General features: G+C 38.0%; 3 protein-coding genes across 5 annotated transcripts in view; 2 read left to right on the top strand and 1 right to left on the bottom strand.

Moving 5' to 3' along the window:
- The first annotated feature begins 3,445 nt into the window (after positions 1-3,445).
- LOC107102026 (glucosamine-6-phosphate isomerase 1) lies at positions 3,446-6,681 on the top strand. Of its 2 annotated transcripts, XM_015401177.1 has the most exons (7): positions 3,446-3,540; positions 3,783-3,910; positions 5,383-5,484; positions 5,556-5,738; positions 5,833-6,017; positions 6,117-6,291; positions 6,431-6,492. In XM_015401177.1, the coding sequence occupies exons 2-7, from the start codon at positions 3,787-3,789 to the stop codon at positions 6,490-6,492; spliced, it is 831 nt and encodes a 276-aa protein (XP_015256663.1). In that variant the 5' UTR covers positions 3,446-3,540; positions 3,783-3,786. The 2 variants fall into 2 exon arrangements, with proteins under 2 accessions (XP_015256663.1, XP_015256655.1); XM_015401169.1 differs by lacking the exon at positions 3,446-3,540 and having other exon boundaries at positions 3,787-3,910; positions 6,431-6,681.
- Positions 6,682-6,953: 272 nt separating this feature from the next.
- Positions 6,954-14,137, top strand: LOC107102039 (NEDD4 family-interacting protein 1-like). 2 transcript variants are annotated; one of them, XM_015401197.1, is made up of 8 exons: positions 6,954-7,155; positions 8,845-8,938; positions 10,965-11,104; positions 11,192-11,279; positions 11,422-11,546; positions 11,636-11,702; positions 11,811-11,919; positions 12,974-14,137. In XM_015401197.1, exons 1-7 carry the CDS (start codon positions 7,120-7,122, stop codon positions 11,915-11,917), a joined length of 657 nt encoding a protein of 218 aa, XP_015256683.1. In that variant the 5' UTR covers positions 6,954-7,119; the 3' UTR covers positions 11,918-11,919; positions 12,974-14,137. The 2 variants fall into 2 exon arrangements, with proteins under 2 accessions (XP_015256683.1, XP_015256674.1); XM_015401188.1 differs by having other exon boundaries at positions 10,965-11,279.
- A 2,020-nt stretch (positions 14,138-16,157) lies between these two features.
- LOC107101656 (putative fibroblast growth factor 1) overlaps positions 16,158-17,795 on the bottom strand; it is a 6,458-nt gene continuing 4,820 nt past the window's right edge. Inside the window, exons 2-3 of the mRNA XM_015400652.1 lie at positions 16,881-16,984; positions 16,158-16,790 (exon numbers count right to left, since the gene is read on the bottom strand). Coding sequence (XP_015256138.1) covers positions 16,590-16,790; positions 16,881-16,984 — 305 coding nt within the window. The 3' untranslated portion in view covers positions 16,158-16,589. The remainder of the gene's footprint in view (positions 16,791-16,880; positions 16,985-17,795) is intronic.

Below are 17,795 nucleotides of genomic sequence, written 5' to 3'. Positions count from 1 at the left end.
TGACCATTTCTGTAAAGGAAAGCTTTGTGTTAACACCTTTACGCTTTCTCTTCCCGATTTTTTTATTTTATTTTTTTTCCTGAGAAAAGATCAGTCAGGACCATCTCCATAAATAACACTTCATAATCTAATAACTGTGCAACGTGACGACAGATTTGGACAGAAATTGTAATTGTACTCAGACCAGAGAAACCGCTCGTGTTACAGATGGCTGCGTTTACCAGCAGGCTTGCTTCTTGAGAAAAGTCGGACCAAATACCAGTTAATGAAGCATTTTATACACACAGGCTTCCACATCGTTACATCGCACACATTTGTACAACGATGCCTCAATGGCCTCAGCCATATCACAATATTACACTGTGTTCCAGAAAAAGGCCATTCAGAATGCACGCAGAGTCCGCTGTTAAGAATTATCCACTCTATCTGTGTTTTCATTTCATTCCCAAACCTTTATGTACATAATAAAGAACAGAAGAGTCCTAATTAGATAAACTGCTTTGGAAAGCCTTATTAGGGTTTTAACAAGCATGAATCATAAAAATAATCCTAATATGCTTCAGAGAAATCAGAAACATGGTGATGGCAGAATAATGGTGTGGGAATATAATATAGCAGGGAAAGGGTTGATTAAAAATTTAGATTAAAAGCTTACAGAATATGGAAGGACTTCTTAGCAGATTGCCATAAATAAACTTGTATGTGTTAAAGATAATGTTCAAAAGTATATTGGTTAAAAGTAAGAGTTTGCAACAAACTAGATATAACTGGACTTTTAAATTTTGTCACAATGCTGTTGCAAGCAAAGAACAGGTTTTTGTTGGTGGATAAAGAAAAAATAAAAGTTTGGAAAAGCTTAATTAAAAAGGAAAGAATAACTTCTTTTTCTTTTTTCAAACTTGATCTTTTTAATATTTTAGAGATGTTATGTTTTCAAATTATTTCTAAGCTTCTCTTTTTCTGAACTTTTGAGAATTATTTCATGTGAAAAAAAAACCCGGAATATATCTATAGATATAGATATACAGACATATGAAAAAGTTTGGGCATCCCTATCAATCTTATTTATTTTTATTTCTAAAAGTCGGGTGTTTGCAACAGTTTGATATATCTAATAACTGACAGACACAGTAACATTTCAGTATTGTATTAAGGTTTATTGGACTAACAGATAATGTGCTATATGCATAAAAACAAAACTTCACAGGTGCGAAAATGTGGGTACCCTGATCATTTTATTGATTGAATACCCTGAACTAAATTTTAATGACTTACTGAAAAACAAAAATGGTTTGGTAACTTCATTAAGATTTGAACTTCAAAGTCAGGTGTATCCAATCATGAGAAAATGTATTTAAGGTGGCCAGTTGCAAGTTATTCTCCTGTTTAAATCTCCTCTGAGGATTCATCATGGGGACCTCAAAAAAACTCTTAAATGACCTGAAAACAAATATTGTTCAACATAGTTGTTCAGGGGAAGGATACAAAAACTTGTCTCAGATATTTAAACTGTGAGGAACATAGTAAGGAAATGGAAGACCACAGGGACAGTTCTTGTTAGCCCAGAAGTGGGAGGCCAAGAAAAGTATCAGAGAGACAGAGAAGAAGAATGGTGAGAATATTCAAGGACGACCCACAGACCACCTCCAAAGACCTGCAGCATCATCTTGCTGCAGATGGTGTCATTGTGCATCGTTCAACAATTCAGCGCTGTATGAGAGAATGATGTGACAGGAGCCTTATCTGCAAGCATGCCACAAACATATTCACTTGAGATATGCAAAAGAACATTTGGATAAGCCAGCTTTATTTTGGAATAAGGTCCTGTAGACTGATGAAACAAAGATTGAGTTGTTTGGTCATAAAAAAGGCGTTATGCATGGCGGTAAAAAAAAAACACAGCGTTCCAAGAAAAACACTTGGTACCCACTGTAAAATGTGGTGGAGGTCCCATCATGCTTTGGTGCCTGCATTGCAAATGCTGGCACTGTGAATCTTTTTAAAGTAGAGGTTCTCATGGATTCCACTCATAATAAGCAGATTCTTGAGAATAATGTTCAAGAACCAGCTATGAAGTTAAAGTTATGCTGGGGATGGATATTTCAGCAAGACAATGATCCAAAGCACCGTTTCATATCTACTCTAGAGGAACATTTCCAATGTTCATGAATGGCCATCCCAATCCCCAGACCTGAATATCATTGAACATCTGTGGGATGATCTGAAGCAGGCTGTCCATGCTCGGTGACCATCAAACTTAACTAAACTGGAATTGTTTTAGAAAGAAGAATGGTCAAAAATCCCTTTATCTAGGATCCAGGAACTCATTAAATATTTTTTCTTGTCAAATTATTGTTTAATACATGCTTTACATTTTCTGTTATTTCAATTAAACCTGAATTCAATGCTGAAATATTACTGTGTCCATCAGTTATTAGATATATCAAACCGAAATAGCTGTTGCAAACACCCAACTTATAGAAAAAAAAAATATTTAAGATTAATAGGGGTGCCCAAACTTTTTCATATGACAGTATATATATATATATATATATATATATATATATATATATATATATATATATATATATTTAAGCAATGGCTTAAAAACAGATTTATGTTTGCGGTTGTAACATGACAAAATATGAAATGGCTCCAGGGGTGTGAATACTTCTGTAGCTGTGTATATGTGTATAACGACAAGAATGTCTTTTATTTATTTATTTATTGACATAATATTTAACATAATATTTCAAAAATGCTGAAAAGCGAAGGTTGTAAATGTCGACGCTTCAGCTTTAAGAGGCTGCTTAGTCTGGAGGCTGTGGCAGGCAATTGTGACTAGGGAGACTGCTTTATTGCTATCTATAATAGAAATGTGACTAGTCAGCCTGCCTATTTTATGTTAAAACGGCGCCCTATTTCTTTTTTTGAATGTTAGTCAAAATATGTTTTTAATTATCTAAAACTAAATTTTAGAATGGCACTATTAAAATTGAGATATCTGAAATTCTAATTTAACTATTCATAAAATAAGTAGTTGATATCTGTAATTATATTTGTACAAGCATAAATATATTTTAGATGTAAAGAATTGTATTTCTAGATATCTGTAATGTTATATTCATTTTTGATATCCGAAATAGTAATTTTGACTAGCAGTAAGTCTATTATGGAGATCTAATTAGAATTTATCCTAGTCACAATTCATTTTAGATACACAGAATGTTATTTTAGATATCTGGAAGTAAAAGCCCAATACACATGAATGGGAAAAATGACGTCTTTTGAACTATTAAATGTAAAGTAACAATGTTTTTTTTTTTTTGTTTTTTTTTTTGATAGGAGGAATGTTTATATATCTGACATGTTTATTTTGACTAGGAAGAAATGCATTTGAGACATCCGGAATATATATTCAGTCAAGCTAATAAATGTCAAAATGGCCTGCCATAGACCAAACCGCTCCTCTCAGCAGGTCACATGATCCTTCCGGGCTCCCTTCGTTCTGGTTCTCCGGACTGACAGCTGAATACCGAGGTAAAATAGACCGTTTTCATTCTTAATAATGCATGTATGGATAATAACAACACCTATTTTCCATTTACTGTTATTAATTGGAATTATTGGTCCGATCCAATAATTCCCACTCCTTTAAATATTTAATTTGAATGAAGCAGCATGCTGTTGAATGATGGGATTTTCTTGATGAGTCTAAAGTCTGATTTAGGAGTGTTTGCAGAGCTGCAACCTATTCCCACTGTGGCTGTTTTGTCCACCAGCACGATGAAGCTGATCATACTGAATGACTACGACCAGGCAAGCGAGTGGGCTGCCAAGTACATCAGAAACAAGATACTGAACTTCCAACCTGGACCCAATAAGTTCTTCACATTAGGACTCCCCACAGGTAGGAGGAAGGAAGCAGTCTTTGTTTTCCTTATTAAAGTCCAAATATTCAAGTTTTATATTGGTCAGAGTGATGTTGCCTCTGAGTCATTTAAAAAGTTTTTTGGTAAATTTACATCAAAATGCAATAATGGATAAAAATAATAATAAAAAAAATATTTTCCATTGGACAAAAAGTATAGAGAAACAACTATGCACATTATTTGTTTAGTCAACAGACCTGGAAATTTGTTAAAAAACAAACAAACATAAAAATGTGTATTGATGTAAACTCCGTATGTAATGGAAGGGCCGTTTTATTGAAAACGGATGTGATTAAACTTGTTAGGGCAGCTTGAGATCATTAAAAATCAATTAAATTCAAAACTCTTGAGTCTTTCCACTATTTTTTTACATTACAACCACAAACTCCACGTGTTTGTTGGGCTTTATGTAGTATTTCAACACAAAAAGCACATATTTCAAAAAGGGGAAGGTAAAATTATTGATAGTTAAAACAATCCCCTTAGTATGATGCTGCCACCACCATGCTTTGGACATGGGAATGCAGTGTTTAGGGCATAAAAAAGCTTTCTGCCAACGTGGTGTTTTGCATCTAGTTGATCACAGATGATAAACATAAACTTCTCTTGACTTTTCTGCTGTGATTTTTTTAGTCATGAGGCTGTTTATTTGTGCTTATCTAGAAAATCTCTGTCCCTCTGTGTTTTATACTGAGGTTAACTCCAGCTGGGCTGGAGGATTTTTTACTAATTAGATGGGCTCTAATGATGGTAGTTTGCTCTGGAATTTATTTAGGGTTATTGGAGTAAAGTGGGCCTAATGTAAAAGCCCACCGGTCTTTTCTGAGTTTTATTTATAAGGAAAAATGCAATCCTAAAACTGTATGTGTTTATCCCCTATCTTCAAGAGTCTTATCCTTATCTTATTTTACTCTTATCCTTATTTTATTTTTATGTCTTATTTTACACTTTTTATATGGGAAGGGTGTAATTATACTGTATGGGTTGTAATTTTACTTATTTTATTCTGTCTTATACTATATTTTATTTTGCTCTATATTACTTACAATCAATTTTTTCTGTCTTCTGTAAATCCTTGCTCTGCAAGAAAATAATTTCTTGCAAAGGAATAATAAAGTATTTCTGATTCTGATTCAAAATTAAGCACTATTTTGTCTTAAAGAAATTGAAATTTGTGGTTGTGACATAATGTTGGAAAGGAAAGAGCTTTAAATTATTATAGAAAATCCTGTTTATAAAGCAGACAGAAAAGGATGAAAAGCTAATGAACTAATGTCACTACGGCAAAAACAGCTTGATGAAGCCGATTGCAAAGTTTAAGGGACTAAGTTTTATTATATATCACATTTTTGCCTCAAGGACTGAAAAGTATCCAAACCTTTAAAAACATTAAGAATATGCCTTACTACTTTTCACTTTGTTAGTTTGATAAATTCTTCCCTCTCCTCAGGCAGCACTCCTTTAGGATGTTACAAGAAGCTGATTGAATACCACAAAAAAGGCGAAATCTCCTTTGAGTTTGTGAAAACCTTCAACATGGACGAATATGTCGGTAGGTGTTAGTTATCTCAGCTTTAGGGAATGCTTTGGGCGCGGTTTTCTCTTCATGAACTTGTGTTTTAGGACTTCCTAGAGATCACCCTGAGAGCTATCACTCCTTCATGTGGAACAATTTCTTCAAGCACATCGATATAAGAGCAGAGAACACCCACATTCTAGATGGAAATGCTGCCGACCTTGAAGCAGAGTGCAACTCCTTTGAGGAAAAGATAAAGCAGGCCGGAGGGATTGAGCTTTTTGTGGGAGGTCAGGAAAGAACCGCATTGATAGTAAAATACTCTCATCCCTTGTTTAATAGTGTAAGAAAGATCAAAATTAAACAAAGCTTCATGTATTGCAGGGATTGGACCTGATGGCCACATCGCTTTCAATGAGCCGGGTTCCAGCCTGGTTTCCAGAACCAGAGTGAAAACACTAGCGAAGGACACAATTATGGCTAACGCTAGATTCTTTGACGGAGATCTCTCAAAAGTGCCCACCATGGCGCTGACGGTGGGAGTTGGCACCGTCATGGATGCAAAAGAGGTTAGGAGCCCCTGTTTGAAGAACCTCTCAGTGGTTCTGTCAATGATCTGTGATTAAATCCTGTGATTCCAAACAATGCATTGATTTCCAATCTCTAAGGTCATGATTCTTATCACCGGAGCACACAAGGCGTTTGCTTTGTACAAAGCAATAGAGGAAGGCGTCAATCACATGTGGACGGTGTCTGCCTTCCAGCAGCACCCGCAGACTGTTTTTGTATGTGACGAAGATGCCACCCTGGAGCTGCGGGTCAAGACTGTGAAGTACTTCCAAGGTACGACTAAACCATATTGTACTTAGCCTGTCATGCATGAACTCTAGATTAGGGCCAATTACGGCTTTTGGTAGCACAGAAAACAGATTCGTTGAAATGTTTTTTTCCAAAATCTGCTGAATTGTATTTGTTTTTGCAGGGATGATGCATGTGCACAACAGACTGGTGGAAGCACCTACTTCACAACCGAAGAAGAACTGAAGAGACCTCTTATTAATAAGAAATGAGCCAAATATATGAAAATACACTCCAATCATTCCTCATCCTCTATCTCCATCTAGAGATAGTTGTGAACATTTACACTATTTCTATTGGTGCAGTGTAGGCTGTCAGGTTTTTATATTCGTTCATGCAGCCTCAAACTTTTTCTGTTTAATAAAAGGCTTGATTTACATATGTCTTGTGGCTTGGTTTTTCCATCTGCATATCACATGACGATATGGCTTGTGTTGCATTTCAGTGCTCCTCGGATATATCTGGTTCGGAGGAAAGAAAACTGTTAAATTCATTCAAAACACAAACTCTTTGATGACTTACAGTTTTAAAGATCTCGTCCTTTACTATTTTATGTACATAATTTTAAGCTTTTTTAGCCAAATGTTCAGAATCGTATCATAACGACGATCTTGGAGCTAACATTTCCGACAACCCATGAACGCAACGTCAGAACCAGTTTCTCGCTCTGAGAAGGAAGAGAGGAGATGGCCGACTAGGAGGAGGAAATCTCACAATTCTGCTTTATCGTCGGCAAGAGTCGTTTTATTCTGGATTATTATCACAGCCTGACATCAGAGGAGGAGGTTTAAATCGTTTAGTTCATCTTTCACGATGGCGGAACAAAACAGTAACGTCAGATACCAGGAGGTAGGTAACAGGTTGCTGGCTTTGCTAAAGCGATGCTAACAGTTAGCTGTCAGAGAGCCAAACAAGAAGCTCAAGCGAACGAGCGTTTGTTTACGGGCGGAGGCCCAATGTGACGCTACATAGTCTGTCAGTATGTAAGACAACTACACCAGTTCAGACTGGATTATGTAACTATAACTGGACAATTGAGCTAGCTAGCTTGTTTTAAGCTAACACAAATTACTACTCTAACGTCTGATTTCCTGAACGTTAATGTAGTTCTGAGTGCAACGTTAACTTCAGGGGAACCTCATAATAAAGGAAACTTAGCTAATCTAATCGGATGATATTTATATGAGAAATTGAATACTTTTAGATCTAAAACACAAGTCAATGTGGACTTTATGTATAAAAACGGAAAATAAATAACTTCTTCTAGCTTAATATTCTCTGTAGGTAGTTTTATATTGGGCCGATCTGAGTTATAGTCGATCTAATCAGCTTTTTAGCTCTCATGTCTTCATTTAGAGCACTTGATCTATTATGCAGAATATAAATTTAGTGCTATCGTGACATTTTAGCCGACAGATCCACTCTATAAATGTTTATTTTAGCATGTATTTGCTACCTTTATCTTTTAGTTAGATTAATGCATGCTGCATTTCAACACTAGAACTAAGACAGCAGCTATTTTATCAATCAAATAAATTAGTAATAATTATTTCCCTGCATAGAGGATAAATCGGTTGATTTTATGATTGCAAACTGTGCTTGACAGATTATTTTTTTCTGAATTTGAACCATTTGAGGTTAAAGCTATGATAGCTTGGACATCTTGACAGATGTTGACAAAAAAAAAAATAAATAAAAAAAATAATATACCTATTTGGTTGTTCTTTTATCCTTATTTTAGTCAATATACTCAAGTTACCGATTAGCAAATGATCATCTCAGCAAAAAGTTAAACTGGTTAATTGTTTCAGACCTGACTAGATAAGTGTCTCTGGTAAAATGAGTATTAAAAGGTTCATGAGTTAATTATCTGTTTACCATATTGTTCCTGTAGATGCTTTCATATATTGGTTCAGTAAAAAAAAATGAAAAAAGAACAGAATCCAGGGAAATAAACCCAACAAACTGCTTTAGCATGTGTGTATAAGATCTGATCATCTGTACTATTTCTTGTTTTCACGACTTAAAAAAAACAAGACACACAACCAAGGGTTCTTGACTTTTCGGTTGATGCCCTGCATGTTGCAGTTTAACCATACATCCTGTTAGCAAAACGACAAAGGCTTATTATAACTTCTTTTTTAGTGATCACAATTTATGCCTTAAAACATCATGATTTAAAATCTTTTGGTGGTAAATAAATTCCTAGACAGTAGTTTTCAATATTTTGTTTTTGTTTCCTACTGTCACAAGTAATTTTTGGTTTGAAATGTTCCTCAAAATAAAAGAACCAGGAGGTGACATTGACTCATAACAAGACAATTTTCTTCTGTGGCTTAAAGTGAAGGATTATCTTTAGATGACTGTGATCAATATGACTGAATGAGAGGGAAAAATGCTTTTTACACTAAATATGATCACATTAGAAAGGAATAGCATGGTGGCATTTCCTTTCTCAGATTCTACAAAAAAAATAAATCCATTAGCATTATGGCTTGTTCTTTTAAGACTTAACTATTTATTCTTTTGAATCAACAGCTGGTGAATGAGGAGGAGCCGGCCCAGCCTTCCCAGGAGACCCCTGTGCCGGATGCACCACCACCCTACAGCAGCGTTGCTGCAGCTAATGCAGGTCAGAAAAGCCTTGATGTTGCCCTCTCAAACTCTCAGCCAACACCCTTTTTATTGTCTCAATCCTGTTGATGCCACTGTGTGATAACTCATCACATCAAACAAAAAAAAAACTGTCTTTACAAGCGAATAATGTCTATAATTTTTGCAAAGTGCTTAAAGCTCAACCATGACTCAAAGCTCTAAATTCAGCTACAAACTATTCTAATCTCGATTCTATAAATTTGTTAAAAAAACAATAATTATGTGAATGTTTCAAATAAAGAGGGAATATTTATTAGTTTAATGTAAATGTAGAAACAGGAGCATAGATGTAAGGCAGACTTAGAAATGTGAATGTAGTTTAGCATCTTCTTGACCCTAGATAATATATTTCAAAAGAAGAGGTAATTGCAGGCGACCTGGTTTCGCGTTTCTAATCTCGCATCTTAAGAGGGTAAAGGTCAACCAGTGTGTTTCATAAGTGGGTGCAGCCCAGGGTTCTTCCTGGATGAGTTCAATGATCTGAACTGGTGCAGTTAGTGTTTGAGCGGCACAAAGGAAGACGACTCCTGGATGAGAGCCAGGCGACCCAGATGAAAGTCTGAGGCTTTTATACGGGGAGAGCATATGAGCGTTAATGGAGGCGTCGGCTGCTAATGCTGCTCTTCCGGTGGTAAATCATTCCACCCAGGTCAGGGTTTTGAACAGTCAGCTGCTGCTTTCGTTTGTAGAGCGAAGTGAAAGCAGATTTGTGCGTGTGTCAGCAGCTAGTCCTTGAAAATCGCTGGTTTATCAGTAATTCTTCCTCTTCAGATGGATATTCTATTTTATAAAATATTTTCTTTGCCCTTCATCTACCGTCCAAACTATAAGTATAGAACAAAACAGCAGAATGCTGTTTTCACGTTAGCTTTACCATGACCTTAGTTCTAATTAAATAAACCTCTTATATTGTGAATGATGTCCCAAAACAAGATAATTTTTTAGGTTGCCTGGAATTTAGAAAAAAAAAATCTACAGACAGAATGGGCTCTGACTTCTAATCTAAAAACAATAAACACACCACGTTATAAAAAATAGAAATGTAGCCAGAACAATCTTCTCCCTGGGAAGATGGTACTGCTGCCGTAGCCATGGATTAATGATCCCCCAGCCAAGAATGGGAGTAAGCTAACAGAACCCCGGAGGAGGTTCCAAAAAGCTAACAGCGCAGACAGCAGCCATTCTATGCTCCCAAAGGTTGTTCCTCTTTCCTTCCTTTTCTCACAGGTTTCTGTCAGATCAGGGTCAGTTTATGGTTCTAGTAGATCATTCCTGCCAACAGCTGAGCTGGATCTTTTATACCTCTGCTGCTTTTGCAGTTCCTTTTTTCTTTCTTTCTTATAAATATATATTGTTTTCAGTGGTTTTAGGCCAATCCATGCACATTTTTGCACATTTTTTCCAAGACATCCTGCTAAATGTCAGACTTTTGTTAATCTTGCTATCTTTACAAATAATTACTGTAAAGTCTTCAAAGAAGTTGAGAATATATTTGTTGCCGCTGATCTATTAATTATGGATGGAGATCAGTAATGAATAAGTAAACCTTTATTACATTTATTTAATGTGATCAAGTTGTTGTTTATTATTTATCTCTGTATTTGGACTATTATATGACATGAACAGAGCCCATATTAGCAGGGACAGGTATCAGATTTCACACCAGCGCCTTTTTTTCTTCTTCATCACATGTACTCTGCTTTTCCCCTTCTTCCTTTAGCTGCTTTATGTGGCAGCATAACTGCGCCATCTACTGGTGGAACAGAAGTATTAAAGCTATTATAGCTCCTCTGCACGTGTTTCTTCTTTACAATGTATTTAGTTTGATTTGCCTTATGACATAAAATCTGTAACAATAAAAACATTAATATGGCTATGGTGACTTAATTTGTCTTTTTAAAGATGTTTTATTTATGTATGAGTACAGTTGTACATCTAATGCATTGGCAGAAGATTCAGAAAGCAAGAATAAATTTTAACGTTCTTTTTTTTTTTCTTCATAGCGTTCTTCGAATACAAGGAAGATGGAGGAAGATTCCCCAACCCGCCGTCGTACAACGTTGCCACGACTTTACCTTCCTATGATGAGGCTGAGAGAAGCAAAGCCGAGGCGGCCGTCCCCCTGGTCACCGGCAGAGTCTCCGTATGTCTCCTTTTCTCTATGGAATCTCAAGAGGAAAGCAGACGTAAGCAAAGAATGATAGGAACGGATTTGCTTCTGTTGTTGCAGGAAGACGATTTTGTGGCCAGAGATGACTTTGAGGACGCCGACCAGCTGCGGATAGGAAACGATGGGATCTTCATGCTCACTTTCTTCAGTAAGCTTAGAGTTTTCTTTTGGCAAACCGATGTAGACTGAGGAGGTACTGTTCTGTTTAATAAAGCGGGATTCATTAGATTGTGTGTGAGCAGATTTTTCCTCCTTCACATCCTTGATTTTAAAGATTGTTTTCTCACCAGTGGCATTCCTCTTCAACTGGATCGGTTTCTTTTTGTCGTTCTGTTTGACCACATCGGCGGCCGGGCGTTACGGAGCCATCTCTGGCTTCGGCCTGTCTCTCATCAAATGGGTCCTTATCGTCAGGGTAAGATGGCTGTCTTTATGATCGGCCATTTTAATACATTTTAGTTTAGCTAGCAGCTCCTTAACTCAGATAACTTCCTGTTTCTGCAGTTTTCCACCTATTTCCCGGGATATTTTGATGGACAGTACTGGTTGTGGTGGGTGTTCCTGGCTCTGGGTGAGTGAGATGGATTATTTATTTATTTTGGTTGTTGTAGTAGAAATGAATTTCATTTGAATAAAAGTTCAGATTCAGTGGTGATGATGGTTCATTTGTGGATTTCAGGTTTCCTGCTGTTTATCAGAGGCTTCGTTAACTACTCCAGAGTGCGCAAACTGGTTGATCCCACCTACGCCAACCTTCCCAGAACAAGGGTGCTTTTCATCTATTAGAGGTGTGTTGATTTACTGCAAATTTGCTGCCGTTACCTTCCTGGTTTGGATGGCAACTTTTTTTTTTTTATCACAGCAACTTAAGCCCCAATTACACTACCCTTTTGAAGCCGTGCAGAGATCAGTCCAAGCACGGTAACGGAGATAACTGTTGATTGTAATTGGCACGGAAAACTGAACCGGACGCATCAGACACAACCAAACTACGCTAAACTGATACTAGTTCAACATTAGGGCTCGGTACGGTTACGTTCTGGCACGGCTCTCAGATAACAGAGAGCACATGAGCAGATCGTGTCATCTCCTTACCGTCAGCCTCTTTAATCATGAAATTTCAGACATTCATAGAAATACTAGCTTCCCTATCTTGCCACATGACTTCCAGCGATGATTCTGCTTAGCAGTGTGATGAACCTCAACGTCTGTTGTTGTTTCCTGCGTCTGTAAACCCTGATTAGACTACTGTTTGTCGAATCCACTTCCCAAAAGCCGACTCTGTCAAGTAAATTCACCAAAGACTGCCTCCTTCACCTGACTCTCCTCAAACAACAAAATATCAAAGTTATACCCAAACTTTCTAAACGTTAGGGACGCTGCCATGTTGATTTGCTTGTTTACCTCTAGAGAGCAGTAGTACCGTAGATTGTCACTAGGAGGCGAGTAACCCTGCTAGCATGGCGTGTAAAGGTTGTGCTCGGCACAGTTAACTGATCCAAGCTCGGTCCGAACTTTGCACAGATCGGTTTTCAGAGGGTAGTGGAAATTGGGATTTAATTTCAGAAGCAATAAAATCTGCTGATGTTTATACTCAATAAAATAGGTTCCACAGTTACCTGCAGTCCTGCTGTTCAAACATTTCTCTGTTTTACCAGGTGATCTGATCTTTGTTATTTTATAAGGTGACAAAGAAAGGAGGGTTTTTAATCAGGGTAGCCATCAATGTGGCTGGAACTGTTAGCCATTTGCTGTTAGCCACCAATAAAACTTAGCACACAAACAGGTGTTTTATCCATGTGTTTAGTAGCCATTGCCATTTCCTTTCTCTTCTAATGGCAGGAGGAAAAAAGGTGGTGAAAGGAGTGAAAAGGTGTTTCAGAGTCACACGGAGAGACTTTAATCAGAAATTGGCCAGACGACCCCACCCTAAAGAGGACAACCTCAAGATGGTAACATATTCAGGAAATGTATCTATCGTGTTTTTCTTTTGTTAAGCATTTTAATAATGGACATGGTAAGCAGTAATAGTCCCTTTTAGGTATTCGTTAGTGGCTAATGTTAAGTGCTATTTACATCTGTCTGTAATGTAAGAGTATTGCCTTATATGATATCATTTGATGGAAGCATAAAAGCATGCATCTACTGCCAGCCCAATCTTTTATCATCCATGGACTGAACACAGCATGGCACAGCACCATTTATCAATCGCTGATATCAAAGGATCGGGTGAATGTTTGAGTTTTACTCAGTAGGCTTTAAATGTGCCGATCCTCGTTCAGCCACAAAGGGGCGGTGTTGTCCTCATATTTCCAGACATCTTCATGAGACGAAACCCAGAACCTGCTTGTAATTTGCAATCCAAACATACCAGAATGACCTCTGCTTGTCAGATATTTCCTAACGATCACTGTGGGGTAAATTATGTAAAATGATCTGAACCTGGAAGCAGAATTTAGCTTATCAAGACGCTGGGGGGGGAAAAACGCAGCCACTATTTTCACTTCAACCAAACAAAAGTGAATCTTTGAGCTGTTTCCTTGACAAGGCTGGATTTTTAAAAAGGGATCTGAGTCGGCTGATGGAAAAGCTCAAAGACGAATAAAAAGTTTGGATTTCATCTTTCAATGATTCAGTTCTCACAGCTGTATCTCATTAAAAAGCATAAAAATAGCTCAAATTCCTCCTCCAGGTGGGATCTAGCCTTTAGATTTAAATGACAACTGTTTTCTTCCCCAGCTTTAATTACTTGTTAGAAGTTGGTATTAATTATGTCAATAGGTTTATTTTATTTTCTGTAAATGTTGACAGAAGAACCCGGAGCATTCTTCCGTCTTTATACCCAGCCCACAGCGAACAGTTTGAATCATTAACTTCAGATTCTGCCATGGCTTTGATTACAAACCAGTTATGCTTGTTTCTATGTGATGTAGAACTGAAACCTTGGGGTCATGTTATGTAACTGTACAGAGATCATATAGTGTTAAATAAATGTCAATTTCAACGCGTCTTCTGAGTCATTTTCTGTAAGATTCTGAACACTTGAGGTTTTTTTTTTTAAGGTTTTTAATCTGCAGCTTTGTTATATCATATGAAGCAGCTGAAACAGATATGCTCCCAGTGTGATTCATGTTTCATTTACAGGAATCCTTTTGTAATTTTTCCCAGTCCTACAGAGCCCTGGTTCTCCTGCAGTTCGACATGAGCAGCTCAGAGAAGCTCAGCCTAAATGAAACGTGCATGTTAGATTTGTTAATAGCTCAAGTATTTAATGTTCTGTCAAGTTAGATTCTGAATATTAAAAAGAGCATTTTAAAAGGATTGTAATACAGGAAGTACATGCATTAAATACTTGGCTGTGGCTCCTTCGGTATGAATTACAGCATTGATTTCCTTGTTTCTTTTAATCATTGTCTTAATAATCCTCCATAGATTCTCTAAGGTTTATAGGAGAAGGAAGCAGGAATTTCTTTGCTGCTGCATAAAACATGCTAGACAACATGGGCGTGCAGGTGGCGCAGTGGTTAGCGCGGCCGACGCAGGTTCGAATCTGACCTGTGGTCCTTTGCCGTATGTCTCTCCACCTCTCTCGTGCCCACTTTCCTGTCAGCCTACTGTCGAAACAATGAGCTACTAGTGCTGTAAAAAAGCAACAAAAAAACATGCTAGACAACAACCAGCGGATGACCTTAAACAGCACATCTGTGCTGACTGGGAAGACTTGACACTGATACTAGCAGTTCACTGTAGTGCTGTGATAGTTTTTTCCAGATTAAACAAAAGCAGCAATATAGCCCTTTCCTTTTTTCACAGCCCTGAAATAACGTCCAGGTTGTGGGTTCTGGTCAAGGCGCAGCGGAAAAGAGAATAGTCTTTGGTCATGTCTTGATCTGTAACCCCCTCCTCCTAAAGACTTGAAAAAATTTTTTTTCTCCCTGTCACTACCTAATCCGTCCTGGGAGCAGGATCTGAACTATCTGCTCATTTGTGCATGCACAGTCAGATATACACGTGGGTTTCCATAAATAATGTAATTATGGTAATACAATTACATATTTCGATCCTCACCTCTCTAAAGAATAGTAATACATCTTTAAAAAATGTTATGACTTTTTCTGGGGGTGCATATTACAAACAGCCTCACCTGGACTAAACACCACCTCACTGGTTAAAAGGGCACAGACGCGCATGTACTTCCTGTTCATATACTTCAGTTTATATAGAGTCAATTCACAACACATCTCAAGGCACTTTACAGCCCTCCAGATCATACAGTCTAATTAATTCAAAGTTTTCTATCTAAGGAAAACCAGTTGATTGCATCGACTCATTGACCCTCACACTAAGCATGATGGTAGCGACAGTGGAGAGGGAAAACTCCTTTTAACAGGAAGAAACCTCCAGCAGAACCAGGCTCAGTGTGAGTCGCTAAAACTGGAAGTTGGTTTCATAGGAGAGGAGCCTGATGATGAAAAGACCTGCCTCCCATTCTACTTTTAGAAATTCTAGGAACCACTAGTGGTAAGAAAGGGGATGAGGAGAGCTCACCTGTCCCCTCATGACCTTTTACAGAAGCACCATGGAGAGCGTTCTGACCAGCTGTCTCACTGTGTGGTATGGGAGCTAGAGCGCCGCAGACTGGAAGACGGTGAGAAGAGTAATGACAACTGCAGATGGGATCATCAGGGCTCCTCTTCCCTCCATTAAAGACATTTCATTCCAGCGCTGCGTGTCCTGGGCCCTTAACATCAATGACCCCTCACACCTTCAATATGGACTGTTCTCCCTGCTGCCCTCTGGGAAGAGGCTTCCCAGCATTCAATGCAGGACCAGCAGATTTCAAAATGGCTTCTTCCCCACTGCCATCAGACTGTTCAATGATTTTAAGGCATTTTTGTTCTCAGGGAAAAAAAAAAAATCATGAAACCTTTAACACAATTTCGTACACTTACTATTTTTGGTGAGGGAAAGAAAGTTAATTAGGTCTTTTTTTTTTTTTACAAAATAAAATCAAAGTAGACCTTGACTTATATATTGCTTCACATGCGCAAATGAGCTGGTGGTATGGATTGTGCTTCCGGGACGGATCGGGCACTTTTTTTCCTTCCACTCAACTTTCAAATAACCAGCTTCTTTTGGGGGTTTTCCCGCTTTGCGGAGGATTTCAAAGACTTTTGAGTCTTCCTTCTTTGTGTGACGGCGAAAGAAAAATCCTTTTTATTAATTGGTTTTCTCTGGTATTTAAAGTTTTGAGGGGAAATGGGTTTGGTTTTCAATGAACTATATGTTAGCTACTAACTAAAACTAGCTCGGATGTGTTACTTGACAGTAAAGAAGGTGAAAGATGCTGCACTTTTGCACTGATGCAGCTTCATGCCTATGAGCAAACCATCCTGCAGCCCCCTCCCCTTCATCCAATCTCATCAGACAGGTTAATGGCTTAGATGCCTCGGCCTCTTTAATCCTGGGAAACTTCCAGCTGTCTGGGAATGAAGAAGATGGCCTTCTGTCCGATGTGGGTCCTCGGACCCAGTTTGGTTCTGCCGTTTTTCTTCAAGCCGACGTACCAGCTGCTGTCCTGGTATCTCTGAGACTGATATGTGTTGTAGTGATTCTCCTCCAGCTTCTCCAGGAAGAAGCACTCATCGGTTACTGTGGGCTAAAAGAAGATAAAACGTTTAAAGAAGGATCTCTGCTGAATAATTTGACAACCAACTGATGTAAAACAGGATCTGGTGCAGATACTCACTGAGGCATACAGACGTCCTTCAGCACTCATGGCCAGGTATCGCTCTGCTGCTGTTCCCTGGATAACGACCACGCCTCTGTCCACAGCTTGGAGCTTCACCACAGCTGAAAGGGGAAGAAGCTCAATAGTCAGACCTATAGGAGCTGGTTTCTATGGTGAAGGCTACCTTCATCACTGAATTTACCAAACTAATTCATTAACTTTTAACCTTTCATCACTTTAGAGCTTCAGTTACTGATTTAAGCAGTCATATTTATGGTATTTAAACGCAACATTTTCATTGATCTAAGAATAAAAGGGCATAGAGCAAGATATTTAATGTTGAAATCTTCACCACTGTAGCTGCTATTAAATCACCAGAGACAGATACAGGTGTTTTTATTTAAGCCGATACCAACACCAATTATTAGTCTAACTGATTCCTGATCCATGCTGCTGCCGTTTGGGGCCAATTCTTACAGCCAATAATGCTTTTTCTTTCTCCATTAAATGACAAAAACAGGGTTGTCAAAGATATTGGTACTCTAAAGGCCAGAATACGACCGAATATGATTTTGCGTCCGATCCAGAAGAATGGGTCTGACTGGAAAGGAGATGCGGTTACAAAGTAAAACACACCCGCTTTGGGGGAAAATATAAAATAAAATCTGTTAATCGCACAGGGAAAGAGTCAGTTTAGGAGTCGCACATCGTGTTTATTGTAAGCAGGGCAGAGTCGTCCAAAAACAATAAATGAAACATTAAAAAATAATAATTTACCCATGATAGGAGTTCAAAAGGACAAAAAAGGATAAAGTAGTGATACTCTTAGAGCTTCACAGAAAACAAAATCACAAGGGGCAAACAAAGCAGGTAAGTGCGGCGTCTCTCACCTCTTTATGAAGAAAAAAGAAAAACTTGGATAAACTTCTTAGA

This window comes from Cyprinodon variegatus, unplaced genomic scaffold (genome assembly GCF_000732505.1).
Source record: "Cyprinodon variegatus isolate N-32 unplaced genomic scaffold, C_variegatus-1.0 Scaffold31, whole genome shotgun sequence".
In the NCBI taxonomy this organism is placed as follows: Eukaryota; Metazoa; Chordata; class Actinopteri; order Cyprinodontiformes; family Cyprinodontidae; genus Cyprinodon; species Cyprinodon variegatus.
This window is presented reverse-complemented; position numbering and strand designations above follow the sequence as displayed.